At 55.4% G+C, this 19,341-nt stretch overlaps 8 protein-coding genes across 8 annotated transcripts; 5 read left to right on the top strand and 3 right to left on the bottom strand.

The window, feature by feature from the left end:
* Nucleotides 1-614: 614 nt before the first annotated feature.
* On the top strand, nt 615-1,647 carry PG997_002622 (uncharacterized protein; the record flags this gene model as incomplete). The annotated part of the gene is made up of 2 exons (XM_066806937.1): nt 615-651; nt 716-1,647. 2 exons carry the CDS (start codon nt 615-617, stop codon nt 1,645-1,647), a joined length of 969 nt encoding a protein of 322 aa, XP_066670555.1.
* A 1,180-nt stretch (nt 1,648-2,827) lies between these two features.
* Nucleotides 2,828-5,528, top strand: PG997_002623 (N-terminal nucleophile aminohydrolases (Ntn hydrolases); the record flags this gene model as incomplete). The annotated part of the gene is made up of 13 exons (XM_066806938.1): nt 2,828-2,978; nt 3,048-3,094; nt 3,165-3,220; nt 3,282-3,563; nt 3,686-3,959; nt 4,021-4,228; nt 4,301-4,311; nt 4,366-4,470; nt 4,603-4,631; nt 4,686-4,749; nt 4,910-4,976; nt 5,090-5,157; nt 5,211-5,528. 13 exons carry the CDS (start codon nt 2,828-2,830, stop codon nt 5,526-5,528), a joined length of 1,680 nt encoding a protein of 559 aa, XP_066670556.1.
* A 601-nt stretch (nt 5,529-6,129) lies between these two features.
* Nucleotides 6,130-7,235, top strand: PG997_002624 (short-chain dehydrogenase/reductase; the record flags this gene model as incomplete). Its single annotated transcript, XM_066806939.1, has 3 exons — nt 6,130-6,421; nt 6,500-6,893; nt 6,962-7,235. The coding sequence occupies 3 exons, from the start codon at nt 6,130-6,132 to the stop codon at nt 7,233-7,235; spliced, it is 960 nt and encodes a 319-aa protein (XP_066670557.1).
* Nucleotides 7,236-8,316: 1,081 nt separating this feature from the next.
* PG997_002625 (Transcription initiation factor TFIID subunit 12) lies at nt 8,317-10,497 on the bottom strand (the record flags this gene model as incomplete). Its single annotated transcript, XM_066806940.1, is given in 3 exon segments — nt 8,317-8,574; nt 8,807-9,304; nt 9,319-10,497. The coding sequence occupies 3 exon segments, from the start codon at nt 10,495-10,497 to the stop codon at nt 8,317-8,319; spliced, it is 1,935 nt and encodes a 644-aa protein (XP_066670558.1).
* Nucleotides 10,498-11,958: 1,461 nt separating this feature from the next.
* On the bottom strand, nt 11,959-12,879 carry PG997_002626 (uncharacterized protein; the record flags this gene model as incomplete). Its single annotated transcript, XM_066806941.1, has 1 exon — nt 11,959-12,879. The coding sequence occupies one exon, from the start codon at nt 12,877-12,879 to the stop codon at nt 11,959-11,961; it is 921 nt and encodes a 306-aa protein (XP_066670559.1).
* Nucleotides 12,880-15,815: 2,936 nt separating this feature from the next.
* Nucleotides 15,816-16,705, top strand: PG997_002627 (uncharacterized protein; the record flags this gene model as incomplete). Its single annotated transcript, XM_066806942.1, has 2 exons — nt 15,816-15,880; nt 15,961-16,705. The coding sequence occupies 2 exons, from the start codon at nt 15,816-15,818 to the stop codon at nt 16,703-16,705; spliced, it is 810 nt and encodes a 269-aa protein (XP_066670560.1).
* A 130-nt stretch (nt 16,706-16,835) lies between these two features.
* On the bottom strand, nt 16,836-17,594 carry PG997_002628 (uncharacterized protein; the record flags this gene model as incomplete). The annotated part of the gene is made up of 2 exons (XM_066806943.1): nt 16,836-17,480; nt 17,547-17,594. 2 exons carry the CDS (start codon nt 17,592-17,594, stop codon nt 16,836-16,838), a joined length of 693 nt encoding a protein of 230 aa, XP_066670561.1.
* Nucleotides 17,595-18,234: 640 nt separating this feature from the next.
* PG997_002629 (uncharacterized protein) lies at nt 18,235-19,197 on the top strand (the record flags this gene model as incomplete). The annotated part of the gene is made up of 2 exons (XM_066806944.1): nt 18,235-18,317; nt 18,378-19,197. 2 exons carry the CDS (start codon nt 18,235-18,237, stop codon nt 19,195-19,197), a joined length of 903 nt encoding a protein of 300 aa, XP_066670562.1.
* Nucleotides 19,198-19,341: the final 144 nt, after the last annotated feature.

Raw genomic sequence — 19,341 nt, forward strand, 5'->3', positions numbered from 1 at the left:
GCGTATTCACAGCGTATTCGTGATGGCTTCTGTAAGGGTATGCATTCACCGAGGTGGGGGCCGTGAAAGCTTCTTTCAACTTGTTTTATATATATACTTGATTAATAACATGCCTGATCCATGAGAAGGGGGAATTGGTGGCGGAACCGGCTTACACATCACGTTTGATTATTGCCCGAGTGCAAGTGTCCCAACAAGGTCAAGCATGGTACAACCCGTCGGAGCCGGACAACCTGCGGCGCATTCATCATTTCGGTATCCAGGCCTAACAAAATATCAAGAGCGGAAGCCCTCAGAACATGAACCATACCGACGGGAAACGAGTATTCCCCGTTACAAGTCATCGTATGACATTGCATGGCAAGGCATCATTAATCACCCCGTGTCGGGCGGGGGTGTATTGAAAAGTCTCCGGGCTGACAAATACGTACCGTATACGAATCCTACATATATAAAGTAATCGCTTTCACGACTGTTTGAATGGGATACAGCTACCTTGATAGATACCGTAGCTGATTGTTGAGAAACCGCCAGCAATCCAAGGCGGGAAGATTTACTTTACAGAGTCACGCACCTCGGCCAACCCCCTGAGCGTAAATTGATCGCTTGACACCATGGCACCTACATTTCTTGTTGTTGGCGCCACCGGCAGTCAGTACTACATTGAACCAATATGCTCGGAGTCATATCTTGCATGCTGACATTGCGGATGCAGATACCGGCCGCAGCACCGTGGCGACCCTGTCCCAAATCCTGAAGCAGGAAGGCAGCAACAGCCCCTTTGCCGGCCACCGCATCCTCGCCCTCACCCGCTCGGCCCAAGGCGCCGCAGCAAAGCATCTCGCGACGCTGCCCGGGGTCGAGGTGCTCGAGTTCAACTGGGCCACCGTGACCGAGGCCTGGCTGCGGGACCACGAGGTGGTGCGGGCCTTCGTGGCGTCGGCCGTGGACCCGGCGCAGTTCTCGGTGGAGTCGGCATTCCTGCTCGCGGCGCTGCGGGCGGGCGTCGAGTACGTGGTGCGCATCTCGACGACGGCGGGCAATGTGCGGCCGGACTGCGACGCGTACTATGCGCGCACGCACTGGGCCATCGAGGCCATGCTCAGCACGCCGGCATTTGAGCCACTGAAGTGGACCTCGCTGCAGCCCAACGCCTTCTCGACGCTCGCCTTCTTCACGGCGGGTATGTTTGTGAAGAAGTACCGCGAGACAGGCGGTAAGCAAGACGAACCCCTGCGCCTGATCGCAGACCCCGACGCCCCCATCGGCATCATCGACGCCGACGACATCGGCCCCATCGCGGCGCGGCTCCTGCTCCACGCGGACCCCGCCGCGCACGAACGCCGCCGGTACGCCGTCAACGGGCCCGAGGACGTCACGGGGCGGCAGATGGTGGCGATGGTGGAGCGGGCGATCGGGGCGCCCGTGCGGGCGGTCAGCTACAAGGACATGTCGTACGTCGAGGGCATGGCCGCCGCCGCGGACGAGGGGCACCGGACCCTCATCTTGTCGATCCGGCACGCGATGGAGGTGCTGTGGCGGGGCGAGGCGGCGGCTTCGACGACGAGCAGGGAGGTTTTGGAGGTGGCGGCGCCGCGGACGACGCCGGGGGCTTCTTGGGAGAAGGTTTTGAAGAGTTTGGATTGATTAGCACCATTACCTTTGGTTCCTATGTTACATGCATTACAGAGTTGGATTGCCATAAAAAAGAAGAAAAACACTATCTCTTTCTGGATCCCAATCTCGACCCCTCAGGTTATTCGGCGCTTCAGGGGCACTTGTTGCAACTACTGAATGTGCAAGAGCCGCGGCTAGCCGTTGGCGGAGGCATTTTCCGGCAAAACATTCATACTCGCAGATGCGACTAGAGTTGGCATTATGTATCGAAAGACGACCCCGTCTTGGTATTGGAGATGCCTCTGTCTGCTCGAGATGCAAGCACTTGTGTGGTGTCTCCTTTTTCTGTTTCGCACATTAGGTATGTCCGAAATCCCAAGCAGCGGATGTGTTCGTATTGCCTAAGGCCGAGGGCGATGGCCCGAATTTATGATAGAACCATGTCTGCTTCGAGCAACACATAACGAAGATTGTTCCATGAGATAACCGGTTCATTCCGTTGATCCTTGGGGAAAGAATGTTCCACCAACCCGATCAGGTGATTTCCAATGCAGTCTTCAATGTTGGAAGTTGTTGCAACTGATGAGGTGCTCTTGTACCTCCAGTACCTGGGTAAAGGTAACGTGTGTGGTTACCCAGACTCCGAGGACTCTTTGGATTGGTTCTACGGCTAATGATCCGAGTTCCAACAAGCCTCAATGCAACCCAAGTATTCTAGAAGCCTTGATCGAGCACAATTGAATATAAGAGACTTCGAGAGTAAGGGACAAGAGAAGGTAAAAAGAACTCGATTTGTACGTCAGACTTTGCACCCCACGAGGCACGCAAAATTTCCCCACAAACCGCCCAAAATCTGACCGCTAACTTTTTTTTACACGCACCTGCCCCCTCCCCCAATTAGAACCCCAAATTGCCCACTGCCTGGCTGGCCTGGCCCCCTGCTGCCCAGTCAGTTTACCCCCCTGTCCCAACAGTGCCTAGAGTGCCTACTGCCCCTCCTTAGTCATTTTCCTTATCGTTTATCGGCCCATGAAATTTCGAGTCCGCTTTGCCATCGCGAAGCCGGCGCCCATAATAATTTATTGTCTGAACCTCCCTGGCAGGTCTGCCCCTCCATACCCAAACCCATATCGTCAACGCCGATTTCCCTCCCTTCTTTGCGCCAAACCGTTGCAGTCGCTGTGCAATTGTTCAATTCTTCTACGGCAAAATGTGCGGAGTTCTAGGTCTCATCTTGGGTCATGTCGGCGACGATCCTTTGGCGCCTTGCAAAGCGGCCACCGACCTGCATTCCGCCCTCTACTACCTGCAGCACCGAGGCCAAGATGCCTGTGGTATCGCCACGTGCGCTGCTGGAGGAAGTCCGTTTCACCCCTGCCACACCCTCCCCCAAAACTGCCAAAGCGCTACCACTAACTAACGACCACCAGGAGTTTATTCGTGCAAGGGCAACGGTCTTGCTGCCGACGTCTTCAAGGTATTTTTCTGAAAAATAAATTCAATTGACGTTCATGTTGGGAATTTGCCTGTTCTGACATTCACACAAGTCCAATGGCTCAAGGGTGGCGGATCTCCCGGGTTCAATGGGTATTGCCCATCTGAGGTGAGCACAACTGTTTTTGTTTCACAATCACTTCAATGGCAAGTCGCTAATCACTCTACAGATACCCTACCGCTGGAACCTCGTCGTCGGCCGAGGCTCAGCCGCTCTATGTGAACAGCCCCTACGGCATCTGCCTGAGCCACAACGGCAACCTGCCCAACGCGCCGGAGCTGCGTCAATTCCTCGACAGAGAAGCCCACAGACATGTCAACACTGACAGCGACAGTGAACTCATGCTCAACATCTTCGCCAACGAGCTGAACGAGACTGGCAAGGCTCGTGTCAACGTCGAGGATATCTTCAACGCCCTGTCTCGCATGTACGAGCGCTGCCAAGGAGGATGGTGAGTGCCGCAATGCCGCCCTTTTTCTCACTACGCTTGGTCATCATTTCCCTGTCCATAACACACATCAAGATCCTACCAATTTTGGCTTGCATCCGACGCTGACCCATTTTTCCCATCAGGGCGTGCACAGCCATGATCGCTGGTTTCGGCATCCTGGGTTTCAGAGACAGCAACGGCATCAGGCCCTTGATAATAGGCGAGCGTCCCTCCGAGACCTTGCCCGGAGCCACCGATTACATGATGGCTTCCGAGTCCATCGCCCTGAGGCAATTGGGCTTCACAAAGATGCGCGACATCAAGCCTGGTGAGGCCGTCTTCATTAGAAAGGGAGGCGAGCCCATCTTCCGCCAAGTTCAAGAGGCAAAGTCGTACACACCCGACATCTTCGAATATGTGAGTGTCACACGTTACTCCCATCGTCACAATTTCAGTCTAGCTAATATTGGTTATACAGGTCTACTTTGCTCGTCCTGACACAACAATCGACGGCATCAACGTTTTCAAGAGCCGGCAGGTCATGGGATACAAACTGGCCGACAAGATCCGCCAGCTCTTGGGTGAAGAGGGAATCAAGGAGATTGACGCTGTCATCCCCATTCCCGAAACAGCAAACACATCAGCAGCTTCCGTTGCCGAGAGTTTAGGCAAGCCCTACTCGCAAGGTAAGTACTTTCGTTTTTTTTTTTTTTTTCTATTCATGTCTTTGTGAACCTCGACTAATATGAATTTTCTAGGTTTTGTTAAGGTATGTGCCTGACCAACATTGATCTAATGGATATAATCCCTAACCTGCAACCAGAACCGCTACATCTTCAGAACCTTCATTATGCCTGGTCAAGGCCAGCGCCAGAAGGGAGTCCGCCGGAAGCTGAGTCCCATCGAGTCTGAATTCGAGGGACGTTGTGTAAGTGATACATGGATTTACCCCCTTTTCTTGCCCAACGTGACCCCGAGACGTTGGCGGCGGGGCTACTTGCAGTCTTTCTGCTTGGTTTCTCCTGGATCTGTTTAGTTTATAGTCGCTGATATGAAACAGGTTCTGCTTGTTGATGACTCAATCGTGAGGTAAGTTACAATCACACCTTTGTTTTCCTGGGCACGCAAACTAATTGTCCTTAGGGGTACAACAAGTAAGGAGATCGTCGTCATGGCCAGGGAAGCTGGTGCCAGGAAAGTGATCTTTGTAAGTCACCATCGCTTTTTGATATATTTCATCATTGGCAGAACTACCTTTCCATTCCCTAGTTGTGCCCTCTATGACTATATACTGGGGCATTTTGAGGAACACTGCTTTTCTTTCTTTTTACCTGAAGAAGCTAGCAATGCTAACTTTTGGTTCACAGGCGAGCTGCGCTCCTCCGATCACATACCCTCACATTTACGGCATCGACCTGGCTTCGCCGCAAGAACGTAAGTTGACTTACATACCAAACCCATTCCATGAAACTCGGGAAATACTCGCACCCCGTCTGCCGGGTACGCGAACGATCTCCATGCAGTCCATACTAACCCATAACTCTTAGTAATTGCCACGAACCGTGACCGTCAAGCCATCGCCAAGGTTATTGATGCAGACTCCGTCATCTACCAGGTCAGTCATTTCAGCCTTTAAAACTTCGGGGCACGAGACTAACCCACGTATAGAACCTCGACGACCTCAAGGCCGCTTGCGCCGAATGCTCTCCCGAGCACGGCCCCAAGGAGTTCGAGGTCGGAGTATTCTGCGGCAGCTACGTGACGCCGGTGCCTGAAGGCTACTTCGAGCACCTGGCCGAGCTGCGCGGAAAGAAGAAGAAGGCTCCTGTCAACTCGGCCACGGTAGCCAGCAGCGGGCATACGGCGGCGCCGCACCACATCGAGCAGATGATCCAAGACGCGGAACAGGCCAGAGCTGGACTCGCGTCGCCGATACGGGAGGACATCAGCCTCCACAACGTGGCCAGCGATGCCGATAGACGATAGATAGACTGGTTTGTGGCTAGGTAGGTTGCTGCATCACCTTGCACGGATGGTAGCTTAGACTCCGGCGGACAACTCTGCAGCTTTCTTTTCATATACTTGGACTGCATGGGCGTGTGTCTGCCTGCCAATGGGGTAAAGTCCCGTTCCCAAGTGCCTTGCGGTCCCCCTTTTCGGGGGCTTAGTACATACTTGGGCACATTGCATGTAATGGACTTTCGATAGACTATTTAGACTACTAGGCATCAATATAGGGGGTTTTGCATTAGTGACTGATCCTCAGGGAGGCTGCCCGCCCTCAGTTCCTCTGCCCAAAGTGTCATAGCGAAAGGGCTCCTGGGACTTTTCGGCTTTAGGCTTAGTAAGATATGGACACCCATTGTCCCGTCTGACCTGTGCTACATACCTACTGTGCCCACGTGGACCATTTGCTGACTACAGGGGTAAATATACTGGCTTTGGAGGCTTATCTCTTTTGTTTATCGTCTTTTGATGTCGGTAAGCAGTATATAAGGTGGGTGTAAAAGCACCAACGTTCTACGGCCATGGCCTCGCTACGACAACGACGATACACACGACCACACCGCATGCTTCAGAACTGATGATGGAGCACTTCTCCAAACACTTCCTCAGTCTACTCCCCGGCAGGAAGTCCCCAGGTCTGTTAGGTGGCACCAGCTTAGCCGTCCTGGCCCTGTACGCCCTCAAGAAAGCGAGCGACGCCTTCAGCCAGGCCAAGCTCAACAACTACACCTCCGACGCCTACGACTGGCCCAACGAGGTCGTCGTCGTCACCGGCGGCTCGGGCGGGATCGGAGATCTCCTGGTGCGCAAGTTTGCGGGGCTGGGGGCTACGGTCCTTAGTCTGGATATTGCGCCGCCCAAGGAGCCCTTGCGTATGTCATGATACCGAATTCATGTTGCCCTTATAGAAAGGAAAGCAACAGAAAGCGAAAATACTGACAATAATACAGCCCCGAACGCCCATTTCCACCAAGTCGACCTCTCCGACCCCGAAACCACCAACGCCGTCGCCTTGCAACTCCGCCACCTCCACGGCGATCACACCATCCTCATCCTCAACGCCGGCGTCTCCAACGCCCGCTGTCTCCTCGAGACCCCCGACTCGGACATCGCCCGTACCTTCCAGATCAACGCCATCACTCCCTTCCTCCTGCTCAAGCAGTTCCTGCCCTCTATGGTCGCGCGCAACCACGGACATGTGGTTACCGTCGGCAGCATGAAGGGATTGGTAGTAGGGCAAGTGGGGATGGACTACGCCGCCTCGAAGGCCGCGGCGCTGGCGCTGCACGAGGCGGTGGGGCAGGAGTGCCGGCACCAGTACGGCGCCCCAAAGATCAGGACTACGTGAGTTGAGCAGATTTTCACTTTCCCGCACCTCAAAAACCGTAGGTTGATACTTACTTCAGAAACAGCCTCGTCCTCCCCGCCTTCGTCCGCACCCCCATCATCGCCGGCACTCTCCCGCACATCCAAGCCCGGGGCTACACCGTGCTCGAGCCCGAGGAAGTGGCGGACGCCATCTTCCGACACATTCTCACCGGCAACAGCGGCCGCCTGTTCTTCCCGGGCTACATGTCCGTCATGGCGGGGCTGAGGGGCTGGCCGGCCTGGCTACAGGAGAAGGTGCGGGATAGCGTCGTGTCCGGGGGTGGGGGTTTGCCGTACCATCTTCGTAGTAAACAATAATTGGGTTGGGTGTTCAGGCGATTCTTTTCATCGGCTAGGCGATGGCGGAGGAAACAAAATCATTTAGCAGGTTGTGATGTTGGTTGGTATTCTGCTTGGCTTCACGGTTGTGCGTTGACCAGCATGAAGGAGCGCGCGGAGCTTGATGCGACTGCGTACTTCATTCATATCAACACATCACGAAGGCCTGTAGCACAGACAGTTAACAATAACATATCATTCAAGACATATCATTCCAACTTCACATCACATCACATTCGCTCCAGGAAAAAAACGCAATCATTCATAATGCAATGGTATCTTCTCGACCTCCCACTACTTCTTCTTCTCTACCGTTAGAAACGAGAAGAAATGAGAAGAAAATATCAACCTAAACGCCACCGGTGCTTTGTTTCCGGGAAGACCGAGACCATCAATCCATCCCATTGACGCATTTCCATTGCTGTCGCATCATATCGGTCGGTCGGTCGATCGGTCGACCAGGTCGAAGAAACTCCATGAACTCCGGGAGAAAAGTTCTCAATGCAACGCAGCGCAATATACCGTACACAAGGTTTCGCCACCAAAATTAATGAGGAAAAGAACCGCAATTATGTGACGTGAAGAACGAAACGAAAAGAGAATGCCTGCCATCCGTTCATCATGTTACCGTTGAGAGAAACCGTTGAGAAAAGAGATCGTGAGCTGGTTCGTCTTAGAATCCCGTATTTCTGCGCTGGTGGGCCGGGTCGCCATTATCAGGGGGGCCCTGATTGGCAGAAGCTGAGAAAGACGAAGGTCAGGCAGGCATGGGTGTGCCAGGCGTCGGGGCAGGGCCCAAGTTCAGGCTCAGTACACCAGGAGACGGGGTAGGAACCACAGGAGTAGCCGGAACAGGTGCTGCAGGAGGAACCATGGACGACGACGACGATGCAGCCGAAGCCGCAGCCTTTGCTGCAGCCGAAGCGCGTCGCTTATTGAACGACATGCCAGGAATGCCACGGCCATAGATCATGTCCTCCGGCTTCTTGCTGCTGCCAGCCTTTCCCTTACCCTTTCCCTTGCCGTTGTTGTCGATACCCTCGGAAGAAGCTGACGAGTCCTACTTGTCGTCCTTACCGGGCATGACCTTGGCAGCCTGAACCGCGCTCATCTTGGCAATCCAGGCCGCGCTGGGCTGGGCCTTGCGAACGGTGCGCAGTTCGTCCGAAGTGTAACCAGGGACGCGGATGTTGTAGACGCGCTCGAGAACCAGTTGGATATCGCGAATCTCGAGGACCTTGGAGCCGCGCTCCTTGGCCAGACGGCAGGCTGAGTTGATGACATTATCAACAAAGTTATCGGCCACGTTGAGGACGGACTATTGTAGTAGCAAAAGTTAGCATATCGTCCCAAGGGGGTATTTTGATCACGTGCTTCGATGTTCTTGTAGAAACCCCTGAATGTGCGGGATTTGAAAGAAAATTCAAGGCAAAAAACGTCTGATATTTTGACCAAATAACAAGGAAAGAACGTCGACGCGCTAGCCGGATTTGTGTTGTGTGCGTGAATGTAATGTGGGAGCGAAAAAGAAAATCAAAAAAAGAACATACCTCTTCGACGTCGGGCGTCAAGTAGTTGCCATCTTGGCCAGCAGGGCCGCCACCGCAGACCTGGCGAACGAGCTCATCGAGCTTCTTCTTGGAGAGGACATGCTCGCCCTCGGCCTCGAAGGTGTAGGCAGGAGGCTTCTGCAGAACAGGCTGGGCCAGGGCGTTGCCAGGGATTCCGGTGCCGCCACCCATGGTGGGACGAGAGCCATTGACGCCGCCGCCCATGGTGACGGGCTGAGGAACGGCCATGGCCTTCTCAGGCAGGGTCTTGGGGATAGGCATCTTGGTCGTCACGGTGGTGGTGGGTTGTTGCGGGTGTCCGTGAGGGTGAGGGCCTTGTGCGGAAGCGTTGCCCATCATACCTGCTGAACCTGGGGTGGTGGTTGGAGCAGCGCCTGCTAAGGGAACTGAGCTGGTCGAGTTTTGGCGGGTGTTGGCCATGTGCATAGCAGCCGAGTGTGTCAAGGGTTTGGCAGCACCGGCGACGGGCGTTGATGTCTGGGGGTTTGCACGCGTGCGGAATTCTGAGTTGGCGTGACGGCGGATTGCATGTGGTTGTTTCCTGCAGCTGCGGCCACGGCTGTGTTGACGGGAGGCGGATGTGGTTGCGAAGACTGCGTGCCTGGCTCAATTTTAACCTGCGCAGGTGGGGCAGTTGCGTGTTGAGGTTGGGACGAAGGCGCGCTCGTGGCGGGGATTGTTGTTGCTGCTGCTGCTGCTGCTCCTGCCGGAGCCCCTTGGGTCGTCGTTGTTGTAGTTGTAGGTGTTGCTGCTCCTGCTGGCGTGCCCGCTGTCCGAATGCCAGCCTCTGCTTGCTGGTTCTTAGCAGCATTCATGGCCGCGTTCACCGTCACTGTCGCAGCCTGCATCGAGGCCGAGCCCCCAGCATTCTGCGCTTGGCCCTGGCCAGGATGAGGTCGTTGTTGCTGACCGGCAGCATTCTGATGCATGAGCTTGAATTGCTCTTGCTGCTTGCGGAAGCTCTCGACAAAGCGTGCCGCGTCACCATGGGCGCGCGTATTGTCCGCCCTCTGGCCTTCGATCCTCTTAAGCTCCTCCCCAGCAAACGGCTGGCCTCGCGCCTCGCGCTCTTTGATGACGTTTTCGAACTGGCGTGCCTTCTTGGTGGTGTTATCCATCAGCATGAGAGCGCGTGTGTACTTATTGCGCACCTCGGAGATGAACTTGGTCTGCTCCTCCTTGGCATACGTCGGCGGCGCAAAAAAGGTGAAGTTCTGGATGTGGTTCATGATGGTGTCGGGCACCTTGGGCAGCTGGCCGGGCTGGGGTGTGGCGCCAGCGTTGGGGGTATTGACCGCGCCGGCGGGCATCTGGTTCGACCTCGCGGCCATGGAAGCCCGCTGGGCCGCCAGCGCCGGGTTCGCCGTGTTCGCCGTGTTCATCGGCTGGGCTCCTCCGGCGCCCTGGTGGCGCTGCCGCAGCGTGCTGATCTTCTGCGCGACCATGCGGGAGAACTCCATGATCTTCGTCTTCGCGTTTTGGTGAAGCGACGTCTCGGGGCCGTTCTTCTCCATTTGGTCATACAGGCCGCGCAGGCCCTTCTCGTACTTCTCCTTCTCCTGGTCGTTGAGCACCGAAAGGGTGCGCATCTGCTCCGGTCGATACATGGCGAACTTGGGCTGCTGCGGCTGCCCGAGACCAGGCTGGCCGGCCTGAGGTTGCTGGTTCATGGTGGACGGAGGGGGTTATCGTGCACTACAACTCGGAAGACGCGCCGGCGGGAGCAAAAACGGGGTCGGAGCACCGTATATTCGAATCACGGAGAGTGACCAGATTATTTGGAAGATATTCGGTGCGGGTGGGAAGCTATGTCGTATTGCAAGGTCACGGAGGTTGAACCAAAATGCCAGGCAGCCTTCTGAATAGGTGCGGGAATGGGTGTTCGGCGTGTACAATGAAGGACACACAATGCGTTCAATTGCAGAACCGCTGTCTCCGCGACAAGATAAGAAAGAATTTTCGGATGAACGACTCAGACCGATACAGAGCCCACACACAGACCCAGGCAGAGCAGGACAGAAGAAGAAGCAAGCTGGCGCTGGAGGAGGAAGGTTTATAACTTGCAAGGTTGCTCAACGCCAATACCGAAGGTTGGACTTGAAGATGATGGAAGCAGGCTCGGCGTGGCTGGTAGGCGAGCTAGCTGGGCGTGCCTGGAGGCTTGGCAGTCCATCTGTGGCGTATTGCCAATCTGCTGTGGCTTAAGCTCCTGCTCGGCTCGTTAGGATCAGCACCGATGGCAGCGTCTAGTTGCAGCTACAGCTTCAGTTGGTCTGCAAGCGATGATGTCCAACTATATGCTATTTACCTTATATCGCCGACTCGAAGTTCTTAACATCCCCCCTTTTTTTAATTCAATACGGTCTCTAGTCGGCATTACGGTGGGGTGTTGGGTTTTGGTGCGGGAGATAGCTTGCACCTGCAACGTTCACCTTCCGTTTATCACATGCACGAAGCGAGCAAGTGAACGCAAGCAAGTGAACGCAAGCAAGTGAACGCAAGACAGGATGCACAGAGATAAATCAATTGTACCATACAAGATACCGGCCAAAATGGTAGCCTCATACTGCATGCACATTCGCACAATTCATTGTCGATGGATGCAATGCAATAGCCTGTGGCCATGGCGAGTAATAGATCAAAAGACATATTGCTGGCCGTTGAAAAGAAGAGCAAGCCAGATTCTCTATAAACGTGTCATGTGGAGAAGGGACCATGGGGCCGATGGCGATCCCTTCCTCCATCTCGCTATAAAACTCTCGCGGCTGTCTATAAGATTTGTCGTTATCATTATATCATATCATGGGTCGTCGTCATCGTTCTTGTTTCATGACCTTTCAAAAAACAAAAACAAGAGCTGGTTTCGCCAATTCGCTTTCTCCGTCCGCAATGCCGTGTAATCAATTCCCGCTAACCAGAACAGGAAACCCAGGAAGTCTGTCCTGTCTCCAGATGCCGATACATGTAGCCAGCCTCCCTTCTATGTGCAATGCTCCCTTCATGAAACCGTCCGTATGCAAACATCATAGACCCTCGTGGCTCCGATGGGGTTTGGCGAGCGAAAAGGTGGTCTTCACCGTATGGGTGGGGTGAAGCCCGTGGGAGCCATCCGCGTTTAACGTAAGTATTTCTCATTCGGCATCGTCGACCTCCATGAGTCGCCAGAACTGGAACAGGCCGTCACCTTCGTCTCCGCTCATCTCTTCGTCGCTCTTGGGTTCGGCCAGCTCGATGATGATGTCGTGTGGGTTGGAGATAAGACTGAGCCGGTGGTTGGTGAGCTTCCTGCGCACCCTGCGCTCCGTCGTGTTTTCTCCTAGGTCGTAGGGCTGCAGGTCCTCGCGGTCCGAGTCGCTGCCGCGCTCGCTCACGGTGCGCTTGCTGACCGAGGTCAGCCGCCGCTGCCGTCTGTGCTCCCGCATGCGGCGGAGATGCTGAATGAGCTCATCTTCCTCATAATCGGACCCGGACATGTCCGATTCGTCACCGCAGCTCATGTTAGTCATTCCGTTCAACATCTCCTCGGGCACCTCACACGCCGACCCGCTCCTGCTGGACTCGGCGTCCTCGACCGAGTCGGGCTGCAGCGGAGGGTTGTTTTCGTCACCGTCATCGCTTTCCATGTCGTCCTCGTCCTGCTCAACGAGAGTGAAGGTTTCCTCAATTTCGACGGCGGTCACCGAGAGGTGGGCCTCGGTCGGGTCCCAGGTCTCATTGCTTGGCACGTAGGAGGCAGGGGGCTGCGGCGGGCGATCTGAAGCATCTGAAGCGTCGGAATCATCCGAGTCCGAGTCCGGGTCCGATTCCTCCTCTTCGTCCGAGGTAGACTCCTGGGGCGAGATGGCCTCGGGGCGTACACCACCACGGGTAGGGAATTGTGAGCCCACACCGCCTAAAGCCGGGTTGAACTGCCCCGCGCCCTTAGCACTGGGTGAAGGCCGGCCATTGGGGGCTTTGACACGAGGAAATGCAGGAGAACCAGGAGGTGGTGTCTCCGGAGGCGAAGTAGGCCTCCGCATCTCCGTGTTGATGTTGGGCGTATGAGGCCGCATCTTTTGGGGGGGGCAAAAGGTGTTGATCCGTAGAACGAGATGGGTCGTCTCAATTGTCTCCCAGCAATTCCGCAATCTTATCGTGGATGGGAATTGATTACTTTTTATGTGGGGTAGCGATTTCGCGGGGGTGGAATTGCGCAGCTGCGCAGCGCAAAGAAGTTGGTGTAGGGAGAGAGATATGAATGTGTGCAAGGGCCACTCAGGGCGTCAACACCCAGAGGATAGATCTCCAGTGCGGAGAGAAGAATGGGCTGCGGTAACTGGTCATGATAGTCCGTACAGTAAGCGGGCAGAGAGTCCAAGTTGCGCAAATTCCCCAAGTCGCGACTAGGGAAGATGCGGCGAGTTGGCGCAAAGATGGAAGTCGGTCTGTCTGTCTGTCTGTGTTGCGCGCTGCGCAAGTATGATGTCGATGGGTAGCGCAAGGAGAACACCAAGCCAGCTAAGTCTTGGTGGCCTTGTGCAGGTATATTTGGACAAGTCGCAGATGATGCGCAGCAGGTCCAATTGGGCTGGATTGATAGGTTGTCGGCCTGTTAGTCTCTTTTAATAGATAGAGTAGACGTCAACGTCTCCGTGCGAGCCAGGACAGTGGCAGTAAGACGGCGGCTGAAATCCAGGGGCAGGCCAAGCAGGGCGCTGGGATAATGCGCTGGCTAGATGTTTCAAATCCAGATTGAACGGGGCAAGATATAATATGATGGAGGGTGTAAGTGCCTATTGGTGTTCAAAGCAACATGTATTGAGAAACTCCGAGAAGTGAATCTCTTGTAAGAGAGGAAGAGTCGGGGATCAAGGGTCAGTCAGGGTCCGGGAGGGCACGAGATTATATGTAGGTGTTATAGTTTCGGGCAGATACAAGGGCTGGGTCCCTCCTTGCCTGTCAGATAGGGCGCCGCATGCAAGAGCAAGAGCCAGCCAGGCTCACGGAGTCACGGGTGAACCTTGGGATTGGGGAGGGCGAAAAAAAGTAACACGGGGGAAAAAAAGTAGAGCCGCTTGCTTGCCCATCAGCCTATGTCGGAGGATGTGTATCCTTGACGGCTCGCTTGGGCAGCAATGCTCCCGGGAAACCCTGTCTAATTCGGTCCTCATGGCAGTTTGTCTGTCCAGAGAGATCGCGACATGTATGCCCTCTAGGCGGCTTGAGACATTTTCAAGCAATGACTCTTCGCCAGTGATGTTCGAGCAGCAGGTATGTTTATAGGTTGTAAGTATGCTGAGTGTGTCTGGGGTAGGGTCGGGAAAACCAGAAACACCAAACCAGAAGACCGCTGTGCTGGCATTTCAAGTCAGCCCGCGCAGCTTCTCGAAGAAATGAAATGCGCCCGGAGTGTGAAGGGATTCGCTCGCAAGGCTACATCCGCCAAAGGCATTGAGCTGCATCGAGCGTATCACCGCTCGACAAGTGAGGCAGAGGCAAATAGTTGGTAGACGCAGGAAAAAAGACTGGAGTTCCGGCAGCAACAATCATGCCCAATGAGCGAGGGGATTTGACCCTACCATCTGCAGGTAGAAATTGAATGGAAGCAGCAAGCATCCAAGAGGGTCATAGTGGAGTTGCAGGAAACCCAACGTATGGCTCGACGATATAATTAACTTCCAGCAGGCAATGCGAGCACTGGCACGACATTGGACATGGCCATCTGCAGGCGATCAAGCGATGGGTTGAAGGAATGAGAAGAAGGCAAAAGGATGGCCACGGGTAGTGTGATCAATCGATCCTTGCTCTCTACACGCTGCTGGTGTTGTTTTTTCCATGTGTGGGCTGTCGCTCTCTTCCCCAAGACGAAGTGATCATCCATCGGGCGTCGACACTTTGCCTCGGGGAAGAAGGCGACGGACGACCACGGAAACGAAGCATCAGGATTCAGTGCATGCAATCGGTGATCCCCGAGTCCCGATGGAGATGGAGCCAACGTTCTAGCGCATCAAGTAGATTCAATGCGATGGAAATGGTCAATGATCATTCTCGCTTGGTTGTAGCCAGAGGAAGAAAGCGGCATTTTGACGTAGCCGCAGTTGGAAGGAAGGAACATTGAAGTGCCTGCATGTTGGACGACCTGCCCCGGAACTAGCCAGATCAAGCACTAAAAGTTTCAACAAAAGCACATCATCACTCAACGGTCAGACGTATCATTGATGCAGCTGCTCGAACAAGCGTTGAAAGTACATGCATGCAAAGTGACGTTTCTATCCTGTCTATTCCCGTCCTTTAGCATGTATAGTGTGTATTTGGAACTGGTCAAAAATTGGCTGATATCGTAGTGAAAATGCCCCTACTCCTGGTAGCCGGATTCTTGGGTTGGCGATCCGCTGGATAGCGTTGCCTTGCCTTTTACCTTGCCTTTGCCATGCGTTATCCTGCACCATGTAGTCATGGTTTAAGGTCAGGTGTGGGCCGCGATGGCCGAACCGGACGGGTTGGCGGGGAGAAACATGAGTTAGGGAGGAAGCGGATTCTAGAAATGGACAAGAACCCAAGCTGCCACGAGACAGAAATCCAGGGCAAGCAGTAGTATCGAATGGCATTGACGATGTTTCCCGCGATATGACCCGATAGGTTTCACTGAGCAGGTGGGGTCAGTCCTGCTCCCCGAAGCGCACACGCCACACCGCGGGGCATGTGAGGCTTGACCTACTCCAATCTAGCTGCTGAAGGTGTTTCAATGCCATCACCCTCCAGGGTCCGACTGAAGCCATTGCTCCCTATGCGACAGGAGCTGAGAATAGCTCCAGGCCCAAGGAGAAACGACTACGAATCCTCAAAACAATCGAAACGAAGTCTGCAATTGGCACTGTATATTACACTTGCGTAATACCAGGCGTCTTGGGTACGATCGACCCTCCCTCTTTGGTTGCTACGCACCTTGTTTTGCTCTCCCCGGAGCTCGAAGCCGCATCGAATCAAAACAAACACCCAAACAGGCACAATGTCGCTGCTTTCCGCCCACTTCGAGCAGATAGCCATATCGTGCCAAGGCATTGACAGTCTCCCGTACGTCTCATCCCTCCCTTCTCCTTTGGTGCTCCCCGTTTGGTTCCTCATAGTCGGCTCTCTAACCCCACTACGCGTAGCTTCCCACCGCCCAAGATCTTCACCAACGCCCTCCTCTCGAACCACGACATCACCTCCCTGATCCGCGACACAGAAGCCCACGAACGCGCCCTCTTCTCCGTCCCCCCACCGCCACCCCAACCCACCCAAGCGAAACCAGCAACGGACCAGCAGCCCCCGCCCAAACAGTCCTCGCGGCGCCAGACCGTCTTCAACGTCGCCTCGGGCGAGGTGACCACGTCGGGCGCGAACCACGGCCGGGCCTCGAGCGCGGCCCCGCGCCGGCACACCGCCGTCGCCGCGGTCCTGGGCGGCGACCTGCACGACCAGATCCGGCGCAGCGAGCGCGGGCTCTGGAGCAAGGCCGCCGCCGCAAATAACGGCAACCAGGGCGTCGACGTCGAGCTCTTGCTCAAGAGCGCCGAGAAGCTGTGCGGGGTCTACCCGCTGCCCGGCGCGCTCGAGCGGATCCCCGCGCAGCGCTCCAAGTACGCGCACAGCCTCAACACGCTGGCGTACTACGAGGCCAAGGTCGCCGAGCAGACTGAGGCGCTCGGCCGGCAGCACAAGGATATGTGGTCCGACGAGGAGGAGGAGGAGGAGGAGGAGGAGGAGGAGGCCGGCGTAGCGGACGGTGCCATCATGACGGAGGAGGAGCTGAGGAGGGAGGAAGAGGAGGTCCAGGAGCTGGATAGGAAGAAGCGCGAGCTACAAGAGCGCTTGAAAGCCATGGAGAAGGATCTCGGAGGACTGATGAACATGTGACGTGAACAGGTGGAAAAAAGGGAGAAAAATAATACTATGCTGCTAACGAGAAGATGATGATACCCACGAGAAGGAAATGCCATTTGATGATTATTCAAGATTTTGTATTTGTTTTGTTCTCTATACTTTTTTAACACTGGCCACCCGACGAGCTGATCTCGGCCTCGGATTGCTCCTTGGCAGCGCGGATGGCCTTGAGGAAGATCTCGGGGTCCTGCGCACCGGAGATCTCGTATTTGCCCTGGATGGTGATATGCGGCACGCCCGAGACGTTCTTGGCATAGGCCTCCTGGACCATGGCGTCCACCTCATCGCCGCCCTTCCCCTCCTTGAGCCAAGCGCGCGTCTCGGCGGGCTCGATCCCCGCCTTCTCCGCGGCCGCGACGAGCATGTCGTGGCTCGTGATGTCGCCGCCCTCGGAGAAGTAGCTCTTGAACAGCTCGAGGATGACCCGGTTCTGCATCTCGTTGGACTTGGACTTGCCGAGCTCGACGACGCGGTGCGAGTCCCGCGTGTTGCCCACCAACCCTTTCCCGGTGAACTCGATGCCGTCGAGCCGGCCGGCGTGCGCGAGCTGCCGCTGCATCTGCGCGGCGCGCTCGGGGCCGCCAAACTTTGCGCCATGCGCTCCTGGATCGGCATGCCCTTCGCGGGCGACGTGGGGTCCAGGTAGAAGGGCTTCCAGTTCAGGGGTGAAGGTGTCGGCGGCGGCGCCGGGGTAGGTTTGCTGGTATTTTTCGATGGCTTTTTCGAGGCGGACTTTGCCTAGGTAGCACTGTTTTTTGTATTAGCCAATCTGTAGCTAAGTCATCGTATGAATGGAGATTGTTGGTAGACTTACAAATGGGCAGACATTGTCTGAGATGATATCGATTTTGAAGTTCGTCATCTTGGCTACTGTTGTCTTGAGTGTGCGACTTGCCATTAAAGGACCAATAATTCTCTCTGTGTAATTCCTTCAGCAACCAACTTGCGACAGGATGCGAAATGCGATTTGCTCCCCTTCTTATTTATACTTGTTCTAGTATCCCCGTAGTCTCCGGGCCAATCAGTGGATTACAAATCCAATTGTCATCAATCCGCTATAGCTTCGGCACCTCCCGTGCCCGTCTCAGCTGTGGCTCTCCACCATAACTTTAGTAGATGTTTCAAGACGCTACATGCAAACGAGAATACCCACGAATTCTCCGAAAGCTCAAGATATATCCACTGATTGACGGCATCGAATGACTTCGTCTGTCCTTTGAATGCAGAGTAAGTCCAGTTATAAACGTAAAGGAAAAATGACCACGTCCGACAATGGCTGAATAAGATGCTCAGGTAGGTGGTGGTAGTACTATCGTCGTCTCCAGGGTCCCTAGGCTGCTTGACCAGCAATTACACACATGATGCCTCCTCAACCTCATCGTGAGTAGTAGCGGCGGCGGCTGTCTTTTCTTTCGTCCGGCATTTGTAAATGGAAGAAAGACCCTGAACTCAACTCATCTGTTCTTGCTACTTCCCAGCCTACCAAACCCTCCCAATCCCCAATGACGCCCCCTTCATCCTCAAACCCTCCGGCCCCGGCAAGGGCTGGGGCGCCTTCGCCACCCGGCCCATCCCCCGCGGCGCCGTGATCCTGCGCGAGCAGCCCTCTTCACCATCCCCAAACACCACACCACCATCACCGCAGCCGACGCCCTCTCCGCCCTCCGGGCCTCCTCCCGGCAACCCAGCAGCGCTTCCGCGCCCTCCGCGACCGCAACGCCACCGTCCCCTTCCAGAGCCCCGCCAAGGCCTTTGCCGAGAACTCCTTCGCCCTCGGCCCGGACGCGCACGGCTTCTTCCCCCTCCTCTCCCGCTTCAACCACTGTTGCATCCCCAACGCCGCCGTCCCGCTCATCAACGCCCAGGACGCCGCCGCCGACACCGGGCCGGCCCTGATCGCGACGCGCGACATCGCGGCAGGCGACGAGATCGCCTTCAGCTACGACCCGCGCTTCGAGTCGCGGACGGCGCGCGAGCTGCACGCGAGCCTCGGCTTCGCCTGCGGCTGTCGAGCATGCCACCCGCCAGGGACCCGATTCCAGCGCGCGAGCGATCTGCGGCGCCGGCTGATTCGGGGGCTGCAGTTCATGGTGTCCGGGGATAATGAAGACGAAGGCGAAGGCCCGTCCGAGCGGTTCCATGTCATTGCCGATCCGGAGGTGAGGAGGCGGGTTGCGGAGTGTCGCACGCCGCTCTCGGTCCTGTTGGTTTGCAACCTGCTTACCCAGTGTCTCATGGAGGCGGAGGGTATTCTGGACGACTTCGAGATCGGGAGGCTTCAGCCCGGTGCCGCGGCCATGGCCAAAATGTTCCGGAGACCGGAGAACGCCAGTGTTGCGAGGTTCGCCATGACTCAGAGGACCCCGGGTGAGAGACTACGGGTTGCATTTTCACTCTACGGACGTGTTGACGATGGTGACGAGGAGATGGCTTATACACTTCGCCATATTCAGGGACTTTCATAAACAGGTAAATTTGTCACGGCATCGTAAAGTGGTCGTTCAGCAATTCAAACACAACAGACTGATAACATTCATGTGTTTGGTTTATATTGTCCTTCCGTTGGGCTAATGACCTCCATGCTACTGTGACAGTTTGAGCTGGTATCA

This window comes from Apiospora hydei, assembly GCF_038363865.1.
Source record: "Apiospora hydei strain CBS 114990 chromosome Unknown utg000004l_segment0_segment0, whole genome shotgun sequence".
Taxonomy (NCBI): domain Eukaryota; kingdom Fungi; phylum Ascomycota; class Sordariomycetes; order Amphisphaeriales; family Apiosporaceae; genus Apiospora; species Apiospora hydei.